The sequence below is a fragment of the Nematolebias whitei genome, chromosome 1, assembly GCF_014905685.2.
Source record: "Nematolebias whitei isolate Nwh7 chromosome 1, NemWhi1, whole genome shotgun sequence".
Lineage (NCBI taxonomy): Eukaryota > Metazoa > Chordata > Actinopteri > Cyprinodontiformes > Rivulidae > Nematolebias > Nematolebias whitei.
In genome coordinates this window covers 34,304,893-34,318,534 of record NC_056498.1, presented here as the reverse complement: position 1 = coordinate 34,318,534, position 13,642 = coordinate 34,304,893, and the positions used below count along the sequence as shown (strand labels likewise).

The 13,642-nt window shown below is 43.9% G+C and overlaps 1 protein-coding gene across 2 annotated transcripts in view; it reads right to left on the bottom strand.

The window, feature by feature from the left end:
* LOC119409642 (serine/threonine-protein phosphatase 2B catalytic subunit alpha isoform) overlaps positions 1-13,642 on the bottom strand; it is a 129,274-nt gene that overhangs the window by 9,631 nt on the left and 106,001 nt on the right. The window contains exons 10-13 of one of the 2 annotated variants that reach the window (XM_037676546.1): positions 12,996-13,067; positions 9,326-9,352; positions 6,580-6,664; positions 3,031-3,128 (exon numbers count right to left, since the gene is read on the bottom strand). In XM_037676546.1, coding sequence (XP_037532474.1) covers positions 3,031-3,128; positions 6,580-6,664; positions 9,326-9,352; positions 12,996-13,067 — 282 coding nt within the window. The remainder of the gene's footprint in view (positions 1-3,030; positions 3,129-6,579; positions 6,665-9,325; positions 9,353-12,995; positions 13,068-13,642) is intronic. The other variant, XM_037676554.1, reaches the window with a different exon arrangement.

Sequence of the window (13,642 nt, the reverse complement as noted above, 5' to 3'; positions counted from 1 at the left end):
CCACACAATAAAGGAGGGACTACTGTAACTTGATTTTGCGGCCGCACTGTTACGATCTTCCTGCAGGAAGTGCCTCAGACTGCACAGGAAGTGCTCACAAATAACACGAGTCTGGAAAACTGCAAATGAAACTTCTATAAAAATCTTTAGCTTGGAGTTGTTTCAAGACGGCAACGATCCATTTTCCTCTTTGTTCACTTCTGTTTTATTCAGTCCAGATTGATGAGCTATGTACAACAGGTAAGATATTAATTGTTCATCACCTTTACACGTGACAGCCCTTCAAAAGATCCCTTTACAGTACAGAAGAGCACAGAACAAAATGCCCACGAGGATGAGAGGCGACCACAACAGAAGCACGAGGACAGCGAGCGTGTTGTGACGGTGCGGTAGATGACGTCGACGTCACAGAAGAAACACGCCGGTGTTCGCTTCAACGATTCCTGTCCTGGCAGCAGGAATCTCTCACCATCACTCTACCTTTAATGGAGCTCTCTTTAGTGTCAGCTGCTTCCAACAAAAAAGGGTTCGAAAGCTGCAGAAACCAATTTTGAATACAATAACCCCCCCAGGACCCATTCTGTGAGAAATCAGAGTTGCCTCTCTAGATACGAGGGTGAGGATTTAAAAACCTCTAAAGCTGCAGGAAACTACAAAACGCTGCTTTACGTCATCTTTCACTTATTAGAAGCTCAGTCCCATCTTCCCCCCAAAGGAAGCAGCCGATCACGACCACGTCCTGCAGGTGTTTCTGCTACATCACCTGAGCAGGTAACGATGAACGGCATGAGGTGGTGTCAAAACAGAAGTAAACAAATCTACCTGCTGTCAGAGACTGAGCTGATGACTCTGCTGCTGGCAGTCCACAGCAGCGCATTTATTGTTGTCTGGACATTTATATTCTTCCACAGAGCTTCGACAAAGTATTCGCACCTCTTGGACTCGTCCACATTTTGTCACGTTACAACCACAAACTTCAAAGTGTTTGGGATTTGATGCGCCGGACCAACACAAAGGAGTGCGTGACTGTGAGGCAGAAGGAAAATGACGTGTGGTTTTTAAAATTTCTCAACTTTACCCCTCACCTTTCTGCAGTGTTCCTTGGTCTTCATGATGCTGGCTCTGCAACGAACCTTGCAGGCCTTCACAGAACAGCTTTGGACTGAGAATAAATGACTCACAGGTGGACTAATTCGTAAGGCTACGGTCACACTTCAGGTGAAAGCGCCCGAATCTGATTTTTTATGACAGTTTGAATGTGACTAGTTCAACTTTTTCCCCAGAATCAGGGTTTCACCTACCATTATACAAGTGAGGCGTCCTGTCAACAGAACTGAGCGCTCCGATTCCCTCACACTGAGACGTCTCCCAAGCCCCGCCTCCTCGGAAACTTTTGGTACAAACAGTGTGCAAGACAAAAGTGCCCCCCCTCCCCATCAACAAAAATCATGGAAGAGAGGAGCGCCCTGCTAACGCAAGTACAGTCAAGGGCCCAGAGTGGGGCAAATTAGAGTGGAGGCAGGAGTGGGCGCTTCACCTTTCCCACCCACATTTTGATGTTGTTAGTCCGGGGAGTTGAACCTGCGACCTTCCGATCAGAGACGCCCACCTTCTCCAACATCTGCGCCACCATGACTGTTTCACCAGTGGTACTAAATCAGATACGTGTCTGATGTTGTTCAAAGAGAGCGCAGCCTGAACGGTCATGTTGCAGTTTCATCAGACCTTTACATCAGTGAGGCGGGGGTGAGCGGATCAATCTAAGTATTGGATACTCGTAGTACTAGTAGTAGTATTTGATACCAAGCTCATACAGTTTACAGCTTGGAGCTCTACATCTTCAGCTGCAGAACAAAAGTCCAGTTGCTTCATCTTTGTTCTTTTCATTTGCCATGTCCTGGAGGACAGTCTACAGCAACATGAACCAATGCTAGTCAAACGGCTGCTAACGTGATGGGATCGATACTCGAGTTTGTTCCTACCTTCAGTGCGTCGCTCCTGTTCCAGATGTGAACTCTGCAACCGAGCAGCCACGAAGAGGCTAGACCAAATGGAATCACTGAACGAAACAAGCCCGTCAGAAAATAATTTACTAAGTTCCGATTGGACAACGTCACGTGCTACATATGCTAACATGTAGCACCTATGTATACTTCTGTAAACACAGCATGCTGCGTCACATCTTCTGCGGGTCACTTCAGGGCCGTGGACTGATGAGAGTTGTAATGTGAACGACCACGCAGAAAAATAAAATATCTGGTCTGAGCACTAAAACCTGCCGTGTGAGCGCAGCCTGATCACGATGTCTGAAGGCAAAATTAGTCGCACTGGATTTGAGGTAATTTTGAGTTAGCGTTGCACTTTTCTGGTTTTGATTTCGCTGAAAATTTTAGAAAACCACATGATTATTTTTCTTCCCCGTCTCAATTGTGTGTTTTTTCCGGGAACACATAAAATCCTGGTAGAATACGTGGTTCAAGAGGTACGAACACTGTTGTGAGGCGCTGTGAGGACACACCAGTGCAGCCTAAAATAAAATAAAAAATCTAGTGGGAAGAGTGAAGAATATCCTGATCTTAAACTCCTCTCTAAATCTGAACAGTCAACAGAAAACACAGGAGCATACTTGCACAACAATCGATTATACCTGCAGTTTCTAGGGAGAAAAGAGAAAGAAAAAGACACAGGTGACATTTGAGATCAAAAGCAGAGGATTTCAGGAAACAGAAACAGGACGTTAAGTGAGGACACACCCAAGAGGACAAAAAGACTCAAGAAAATCTGCTAAACGAGTTTGAACATGGTCGGGGGAAGAGGGGACTGGAACTGTAACTTGTTTCAGAACTTCATTTAGGTAAAAAAAAAAAAAGCCACATAGAGCAGCTGGTTTTGGTTTGTAGTGTTCAAATAAACAGGACAATCCAGCTAAAACTGTGTTTGAGGTTCTTCTGTGTTTGGACACGTTGGGGACCAGGGGACGAGGGTGGGGGTGGGGTGGGGGGGACGTGGGACTCTTTGTGTCACTCTTACCGTTCTGCAGCTTCTCTTTGCCACCGGACAGCACTCCGCTCGGCAGCATGCCTGTCGGGGTCAGACCCTTCAGCGTCAGCACGCTCTCGCTCTCCTCTCTGGAACGAGCAAAGACAAACTTCAGACGATCTGATTAAAAACAAAACAACAAGCCTGAAAGGAACTAAAGCACAAAAACACAGACTCTTACATTGACCAAATTTAAACTCAGTTTCTGTGCAGTTGCATTAAAGACATTTTTTACTGTTGTCTTGTTTTTGTAGCTCTAGAAGGGTTGAATGTAAAAGGCTCATGAATTCATGGTTTAAAGCTCGGACAGATTTACGGCAGGAAGACACGGTCTTTGTTGATTTCCCTTCCTCTCTGCAGCGGAGGTTTCCAGAAGAATAAAAAACACCTGCATTAATTTTTTCAACAGAAACATTTGCTGCTGTAATGCAGTAAAAATCTCCACCACAGAAAAAGCTTTTATAAACTTAAAAAAAAAAAATCAAATGAGAGGCGGGGGACACCCTGTACAGGTCTCCAGTCCATCACAGGGACACATAGAGACAAGCGAGACAAACAACCATTCACTCTCTCACTCACACCTAGGGACAATTTAGAGTTACCAATCAGTCTAACATGCGTGTTTTTGGTCTATGGCAGAAAACCGGAGTACCTGAAGAAAACCCATGCATGCACAGAGAGAACAGGCAAACTCCACTTAGAAAAGTCCTGGGCCGGGACTTGAACCGAGGCAACCTTCTCGCTGAGAGGCGGCAGCTCTACCAACTGCGTCACCGTGCTGTCCAGCATTACAAGCCAATAAGTAAAAATGTGTTTTAATATGTGAAAATAAAGTGGGACCGAGAATAGATCCTTGGGGAACACCACGTGTGTGTGTGTGTGGGTGGGGGAGATATGGAACTGCTGCACTAAGTTTAAAGGTTTGCAAAATTAATCAGAATAAACTTTATTGGCATTGCACCGAGATACAACGTGAATATGTACGTAGTTGTCCGAAGATGGGCGGAGTGCACGAAGCTGCGGCTATAAATAATTAGCGCGGCCTTCTTATTCTTATTCAAAATAATATTTTGCTTAGATAAGAAAAGAAAACACGAGGAGAGACGGTATAAAAAAAAAGATCTCTCACACCGTGTCCTAGACAGGGCACAATTTGAGGCATCAAAAAAACCTACCACAGCAAAGCAACATAAACAGATGTTATACATGAACATATAGGCGGTGAAAACATTGAATTTTTAAGGGAAAGTCGTAGCATAGTCCAGAGCCCCCCCTCAGCCATTGTCCAGATAAGAGGTGACGTTCATCTTCAGCTCAGTTGAGGTTCTGTGACATGTCCACGGCCTTGGGAAAGGGAGGGGTGAGGAAACAATCAAAGCATCTTTGTTGTTTTCAAAACATTCCAGGAGGAGTTGAGATAAGTCCGGCATCAAGGCCACAGTTTGGGTCAGGCAGAACTCGTAATTGTTGTTTCTGCCTTTAAAGTCTTGCTGTACATATTCTCTGATGGAAATCCAAAACAGCCGAATTGATCCTTTACTCCAAAAGTCGAGCTCACAGCTTCTCCAGATTATTCCACCATTCATGAGTGCTGCCAGGGAGAACACAGTCCTGATAACAGCTGCTCCAATTCCCTGTCACAGCTCCACATTCAGTCCGAGCACTGTCAACCTTCAACACCTCCACACAAATTTGTAGACAACCAGATTTCACCAACCCAAACAGTAGATTCTAGTCGTCATCATGAATCCAATTTGTTTCCTTCGAGGTCAGAGGGTCCTCCTTACCCTGACTCCTGTCGGGAGAAGTTGATCGATTTTGTTGAGAGACCAGCTGATCCTTCGAATTAAGAGGTATGCAGGAAAAAAAAGGCTTTTTTAAGGGTTCACAGGACAATTAAAAAAAAAAGTTAAGGAGAAATAATTCTTTTTTTAAAAGGGGTAACTTTGGTCTCCATTGTGGGTTCCGTCCTGGCCGTGGAACACTGGATCAGCTCTTTATCCTCACTAGGGTCCTCGAGGGGTCCTGGGAGTTTGCCCATCCACTCTACGTGTGTTTTGTGGACTTGGAGAACGCATTTGACTGTGTTCCTCGGGGCACACTGTGGGAGGTGCTCCGTGAGTACGAGACTGGGGCTATTTGTTACAAGCTGTTCGGTTCATATACAAGCAGTGTGAGAGTTTAGTTCACATTGCCGGTTGTAAGTCGGACCCCTTCAGGGTGGGACTGGACTCTGCCAGGGCTGCCCATTGTCACAGATTCTGTTTATAACTTTTTTGGACAGAATTTCTCAGTGCAGTCAGGGATCAGAGGGAGTCCGGTTTGGTGGCCTCAGGATTCCATCTCTGCTCTTTGCAGATGATGTGGTCCTGCTGGCGTCATCGTACCGTGATCTTCAGCTCTCACTGGAGCAGTTCACAGCTGAGTTTGAAGCAGCTGGGACGAAGATCAGCGTCTCCAAATCTGAGGTCACGGTCCTCAGTCGGTAAAGGGTGGACTATCCTCTCTGGGTTGGGAGTGAGGTGCTGCTTAACTGGAGGAGTTTAAGCATTGCTGGGTTTTGTTCATAGACTTTGTGCCGGTCCGTTGTGAAGAGGGAGGTGATCTGCAAGGTGAAGCTCTCCGTTTACCGATCAGTCTACATTCTAACCCTCACCTATGGCCACGAACTTTGGGTGGTGACCAAAAGAAAAAGACTGTGGATCCAGGCGGTCAAAATGAGTTTTCTCTGCAGGGTAGCTGGACTCTCCCTTAGAGATGGGGTGAGAAGTTCTGTTATTCAACAAAGATTCGAAGTAGGGCCGCTGCTCCTCCACATCGAGAGGAGCCAGTTGAGGTGGTTCAGGCATCTGGTCAGGATGATCCCTGGGCGCCTCCCTAGAGAGGTTTTCTGGGCATGTCCAACTGAGAGGAGACCCTGTAGAAGATCCAGAACACACTGGAGAGACCATGTCAGCGGAACTGGGAACACCTTGGAGTCCTCAGAGGAGCTGGAAGAGGTGGCTGTGGAAAGAGATGTCTGGACCCCCACTGCTCAAGCTGCTTCCCCCATGACCCGACCCCAGAAGACTGACTGTACACCACTGGTCAATAACCAGCAGGATCAGTCCTTAAATAATTAATTTCTTTGCACTGACAAAGAAAGCTCTGGAACTTGGTGCTTTAGGAGTAAATATAAATGATTTGAATTTCAAATACATTATGAACACATGTAACAATTATCAACTCACCCATAAAGTTTATGATGATAAAAAAAATAAATGAAAAAAAACATTCCAGAAAAATTGAAAATGTTCAAAAACTGAAATCAGAAGGTCGGACGTTCTCAAAAACCGAAAAACGAAAGTGGCTAAAACAATGATCCACTCCCACAAGAAAAGGGTTAATATTATAATATACAATAACCTCGATGATACAAACACCACAAAATAAAAGTTTAATATCAAACCCAACCAGTTATTGTTAAAATGTTACGTTTTTGCAGGAACATTTGTTTTGTTGAGCATTTTGTACAATAGTTTTTAAGTCATGCTTTCATACCTGAGCACTGAGAACACCCTGGCCATCTTTCCAATGGCACGGATCTTGTTGCGGATGACTTCTTTACGGGCCGAAGCTGTGGCACCTAGAGGGGTCAGAGGTCAAGAGCACTGTCACACAACCCAAACCCATCCATAATGGACAAATAAACAGTTCGCCGTCTGAGCTTGTATTAATAACAAAATGTCTTCCTACGTCATTCAGACTTTGTGACTGGGCTGAGTGGGAGCAGTTTGTTGGACTATTAGTTTCACCAACAAGTGCAAAACAATTCTAAAAACAAACAATATGTGGTTATTTAATTTATTGAAAAGGTTTGAAGTAAAAACACATCACAACATCTGAGAGTTTCTCAGCATTCGGTGCATCCATGCTAACCATCTGTTACGTCTGTCTAATGTTTGCATCCGATCCTTTCCAGAAATTAAACCGTGTTAGTGTGGATCATCAGTAGTCTGATCCTGGAGCAAACATGTCTGTTCATCATGTCTGACAAACACATGCTCTGATGTTTCCTGTGCAGCGTTCTAGTTTCCTACACTGGAACACTAAACTTTTTATTTTATTGCCCTCAAAACACTCGTTTCAATCCTCTGGTTTGAAGGATGAATAATGGAAATGATGTAAATGTGAGATGAAAAGCTTAAAACAAACTGTATTTTCTTAATATTTTCTCAACAGGAGTCTCCCTCAGCTGTAACTTTTAAGAATTGTCTCATGAGACGCTTCAAGTAGGAGAAAATAACCTTGACGTTACCGACGCATCGTCTAGTTTGATCATTGCCAACACAAAGACTCAGCGTTATAAAGGCACAGTTGTGGTAAGAGGTTTACATCCACTCATTACAGTCAGGATTGTCAGAAATATTAAGCATTTAATGATTATTTGAAAACTGGGACTGGGCGCACAAGTTTGAATTTGTTGTATAATTTGTGATTGTTTTTATGCCGGATGTTCTTCCTGACACAACCACGGACCACGAGCTACCACAGCCCTCTGTGTGGAGCAGAGAGCTGCCATCTACGGTGCCCAGGGGAGCAGATGGTGGGGGTTAAGGGCCTTGCTCAAGAGCCCAGAGTGGAGCAAACGAGGGTGGAGGCAGGTACGGGTGTTCCACTTCTCCCACCCACAATTCGATGTCGTTGGTCCGGGGAGCTGAACTGGTGACCCTCCAACCACTGGTCCACGTTCTCTAACCTCTGCACCACCATTCACCCACCTCCCTTGTTTTTCCTCAAATCCATACATGTTCAAAATTAGCACGCCCAAATACAGACGTAAACAAAGACCCCTAATAATTGGGGGTTAAATGTCCCTCAGCTTCCCCTCATCCGCTGCTTTCGTGTACCCATCAAGAAGCTTCTGGCAGATATTTGACCAGTCGTCTTGGCAGAATTGGTGGAGTTCAATTCAACTGGTTGGTTTCTTGAACCAGACATGGATTATAATCTTAATTTCATTGGGCTGAAGTCGAGACTTTGTGAAGCTCAGAAGCTTATTGTTAGCCTGGGGGGAGTGGTGGTGCAGAGGTTAGAGAAGGTGGGCCTGTGATTGGAAGGTCACCAGTTCAACTCCCTGGACCGACCACAAAATTTTGTTGGTAAAGGTGAAGCGCCCACACATGCCTCCACCCTCATTTGCCCCACTCTGGGCCCTTGAGCAAGGCTCTTAACCCCCACCATCTGCTCCCCCAGACGCCCTAGATGGCAGCTCTCTGCTCCACACAGAGGGCTGTGGTAGCTCATGGTCTGTGGTTGTGTCAGGAAGAGCATCCGGTGTAAAAAGAATCGCCGAGTCTTTGTGCGAGTTGGTTCGCTGTGGCGACTCAAGAAGAAGGGAGCAGCCGAAAGAAGAGAAAGAAACGCTTATTGTTATCCAATCAGAACCAATTACGATGTGCCTTTGGGACACCTGTCCCGTTAGACACAATTGGGTCAAAGTTTCAACCATCTAACTGTTGATTTGAGCTGAAGGTAAATAATTTGGAGGTAGTCCTTCTGCATAATCACATCCACTTGAACCACAGCATGATGCTCCCTTCACCATGCCTGACAGCTGGTATGGTATTCTCAGGTTGAGACACTGAACAGTTGCCCTGGTGTTCCAGCAGTTCCAGGTTTGAGCCTCTGGTTACTGGGTTGTTCCTGAACATCCTGATCTGCCACTCTCATCCGAAGGAGACAGTTCTGGTCTTCTTCAAGACTTGGTGACACGTCTGAATAACTTGGACCTACAAATAATTGTTTAAACCGACATATTTGATATCCAAGATTCTTTAGAAACGACTCCATTTTGGGGAAACCCCCTTTTTGTATCTCCACATGTTCCTTGAACTTTTGCGCTCTTCTCCAATGAGCGCTGCCAAACAGGTCCGTTTGGTGCTGGAAATCAGAAACTACCAGCTCGATCAGGATCACCAACAAAAAGTTAAAAGGCTCTGGCCTTGTCGAGTTAAAGGACATTCAAGAACCTTTAGGAATGTCTAACCAAATATCAAGGGGGCTGTATGTATATATTTGAGCCTGTATGTGAAATTTTGACCCGTACAAGACAAAATCTACAAGAAATTAAAACTTGTGAGCCCAATTCTTGTTCTTGAAAATATGAAAAAGAAAAGTAACGCTCATGAGTGTATGTAAACTTTTGAACTTTACCAGTGATGTTAGTTGGACAGATTTTAAAAAGGCAGAAGGCAAGCAGAGGTCTTGCTGTCGCTGCACACACCCGTACAGCCAGTGTTTGTACCTTTTTTGGGGGGGTATATTAGCTGTCCTTCTCATGAGACACCCCCCAGGAGAGAAGACAAAGAGAAAGGACAGAGAGATCAGTGGACGGCTGTGGGATGAGAGATGACGTGGATGAAAGGAGGCCGAAGAGAAAATAAAAAAAGGCGTGAAAGCACAACAAGAGCAAAGGGAAGCGGCGACTTGAGCACAAAACTCTGGAAAACATAAAAAAAGGAAAATTAGATGAATGAAACCAAGATGAGTGAGAATATTACAGCACGAGACGGAGAGGAAACGCAGTGAGGCTGCAGATCCATGTAACTGGTAACCATGGCAGCAGAAGCAGATAAAGAGCAGAGCAAAAATTAAAAAAATTAAAGATTACCAGAGATGATGAGGGCAGGGGTGTGAGGAGGGAGAAAGAGAAACAATTCAAAGGTCAACAGAGAAAAATGTTTTTAAAACAGAAAACAAGTCATGACTGGCCGTGGGCCGGTTTACGGTAAACCCCGGAGCGTAAAAGTCACCGAGTCAGAACCGCTTTGTTCTCCTGTCACTCCCGCTTAAACTCCTTTGAATTAAGGAAACTGGGCTGAGCTTTATCGGTGCTCCTCACCTGCCGCTGCGTAAACCGTCCGTTAGCTTTACGGCAGGAACAGCGTGAACGCCGCGCGGCGCCGGTGGAAAAACGCCAGACGTGAAGCGTGTTGCAACAGCGCAGCAGCTTTAAGCTAGTCGCCTCGTTTTTGATCTTTCCGACCACAAAAGAAAATCTCAGCAACGGATCGCCACGTTTTCTGTTCCGACTGTTGTTTCTTTATGTTAACAAGATTTTGAACTTCAGCTAAACAAAAGAGCGTTAAAAAAATAAAATAAAATTCATGTGAAATTGATATTCTATAAAGTAAATAAATTCTATAAGCAGAAAAATTATTTCTGTAGACAACGCTGAAAACAAGTCCCTCGGCACTAAGAATAATTTTCACCATTTAAAACAGTGCTATAAGTTAAGTTAAAAGCTGCAGCTCCGACTGACTTCAGCCTCCTTCCCTGAAACAAACCATGGTAGAAAACTTTTTTTTTAGCTGTGCCTTATAAGAGGAACAGTGCGAGGTGGTGCGACATTAATAAATCAGCAGCTTATCATATCGCTAAAGACATGGTCCCAGTCTCAACTGTGGAACAAGACGGCTAATGCTTCTGCCGCTAAGAACCGTGTCTTTAGCGATATGATAAGCTGCTGCTTTATTAATGTTGAGCCACCTCTCTCTGTTCCTCTCGTAAGGCCCAGCACGACTAGAGTTTTATACCGTGGTTTGTTTCAGGGAAGGAGGCTGAAGTCTGTTGGACCTGCAGCTGCAGTTCACACATGCTTACTAACGTCACGAAGGCGGCGCAGCTGAAGAGGATTATTATTTAATATATGTAAATAAAGGTCTAAAAAATTAACAATTTAATTTATGTATATAGTTTATTTTTTAGACATTTATTTTGTACAGTTAATAAATGTGCTTGTGTGACAACTGAGACAAAGCTTTGACTCAGAAATATATTTTTATTACTTTATGGGGAATTTTTTTTTATATATATATCGCATATCACCATTTATCTTAAAATATCGAGATATTAATTTTGGTTCATATCGCCCAGCCCTATTTGAAGCTAAAAGCAGAGTGGTAGCTATGCAGGAATGTTTCTTAAAGGAATTGAATGAATTTCTTTGAAGAAAATATTTTAAATAAAAGGTAAAGAAGTGCATCAGAGTGAAATAAACCAAAAGTCACGGCCTTCTTCAGCTGAATGAGCCGAACGTTTTGATATAAGAACGGCTAAAACCGACAAAGTCTGCAAAACTAGTCAAGAGTCCAGAAGACACTTGGAAAACTAAAAAAAAAAAAAAACAAGGAAAAAGAGAGTTGCTATGGAAACCCCAACGTCTAATTAAAGAGAGCATACACAAAACTATGTTTTCAGGGGCGGCGGAACTGAGTCGACGTGTGGATCAGCGTAATCGGTTTTGACACGCGTTGTTCGTGGCTTTGTGTCTCGCCCTGACAATGTTCAAGAAGGGAATCCCCCCCAAGCGTTTTCTTTTATTAAGAAAACAACAAACAAACAGCCCATCGATTGAAAATGTTAACAGGTGCAACAGCACAGAAGGTCAGAGTGTCGCCCACGAGCTAAAAGGGTTACTGTGTTGGCCGGAGAAACAGCCTGATGCAGGCTAGCTAACAAGGCTAACACTTCGGCTAATCCAACAAAGTTCAGTCAGATCATCAGGACACTTTATTTTTTTGTTGAGACGTTTCGTCCATGAGTCCGAGGCGCCACAACAAACTGAGAAAGTGAGTTGATGAGACATGAAGAGATGTTAGAGGACAACTTTTAATTTGAAAAACTGAACAGCTTGGACTCTTTTTAGGGTGTGTTTGAAACGTCTCAACAAAAAAAGAAACCGTCCAGATGACCTGACTGAACTCTGTTGGATTTTCTACCTGGATTATTGAGCGTGAACTTTGATGTTTTGAACCACTTTGGCTCTGGCTGCCTCAGAGGAGTCGACGGGGGAGTGGGCGGGCCCCAGAAACCACCTTATCACCAGCAAACTGGTTGGTCCACTATGTGAGTGTGCTGCTTGTGGGACTGAGTTTGTTGTGGCTCCTCGGACTGATGAAGTCCTTTGGATGAAGGATGAAACGTCTCAATAACAAAAAAAGAAACCGTCCAGATGACCTGACTGAACATAGCTGGATTTTCTACCTGGATTATTGAGCATGACCTTTGATACTTGGGCTAATTCCCGTGCTAACATCAGCCGCAGCCTCAACGTTACTCTGCAAAAAGCAAAACGACAGCAAAGAAGCTAAAATTATGTTTACTTTATATTTTTGTTTAGTTCTTCTACGATTGAGCACATCGGATTATATAAATAAACACTAAAACCGCAGTATTTATACACAGGTCACACCGGCCCACACCTACTCATGAAAAAAACACAAGACCAGACAAGAAAGAATAAAAAATAAATCTGCCACTGAGATAATGAGTTGATGAGACGTGAAGAGATGTTAGAGGGCGACTTTTAATTTGAAAAACTGAACAGCTTGGACTCTTTTCAGGGTGTGTGTTTGAAACGAGTATCTGCAATCTGCTGTTTGAAAAGTTGCTTTCTTTTAACAAGAACTTTGTTTTGAACAAATGGAGCAATGCAGAAAAAATAAAGCGCCAATTGAAACCTAATATTAACTTGTGCCGCCATTTGTTTTATTTTTTACCGTTTCTTATCTATTTTTTAGTGAAGAAATGTTCAGTGCTTAAAGGTAAAGACTTTTTTTTTTTTTTTTTTTTAATTAGACTCGTGTTGTAACATCCTAACGCCCCACCCCTGTGTGAAAAAGTCAAACTGTGAGGAGGAGGAGGTGAGGAAGGACTGGTGAGATCATTTCCTGTGTATTCAAAGGAAAACTTTATTGTAGATAAACTTTAACCTGAAATAATCAATCCTGTCGCTGGCACACGACGCTAAGAAGCATAAACATCGTCAAACTCTAATATTCTAAAAAAAAAGACTCCTGCACTTGGAACCTTAGGGCATTTAGAGGATTTTGAAGCTTTTACTTTGGAAGGAAAGGTGAGTGGAAGCAGGTCTCCATCTAGTGGAGCTGAAGGAAACCGCAGCGGGAACTCACCGTCCAGCTCTTCGTCGGTCGTCAGCTCGTCGTTGGAACAAATGCTCAAAATGTTCACGAGCATCTCAGTCACTGCGAGGAGAGCAAAAACAAACAATTATTTGTTTGTTTTAACAAATTTTTACTTCTCAAGAAAGAAAACTGCCCGGAGCACCGACCTGTTTTAGACAGACAACATATAGACATACATACAGACAACAAGATACAACTGTCAGCAGCATAGTCCTGTTAGAGTGGTTCTGTTAGCAGAGTGGTTCTGTTAGCAAAGTGGTTCTGTTAGCAAAGTGGTTCTGTTAGCAGAGTGGTTCTGTTAGCAGAGTGGTTCTGTTAGCAGAGTGGTTCTGTTAGCAAAGTGGTTCTGTTAGCAGAGTGGTTCTGTTAGCAGAGTGGTTCTGTTAGCAGAGTGGTTATGTTAGCAAAGTGGTTCTGTTAGCAGAGTGGTTCTGTTAGCAAAGTGGTTCTGTTAGCAGAGTGGTTCTGTTAGCAGAGTGGATCTGTTAGCAAAGTGGTTCTGTTAGCAGAGTGGTTCTCCGAGCAGCACGGTCCTGTTAAGAGTGGTTCTGTTAGCAAGTGTGGTTCTGTTAGCAGAGTGGTTCTCCTAGCAGCACGGTCCTGTTAAGAGTGGTTCTGTTAGCAAGTGTGGTTCT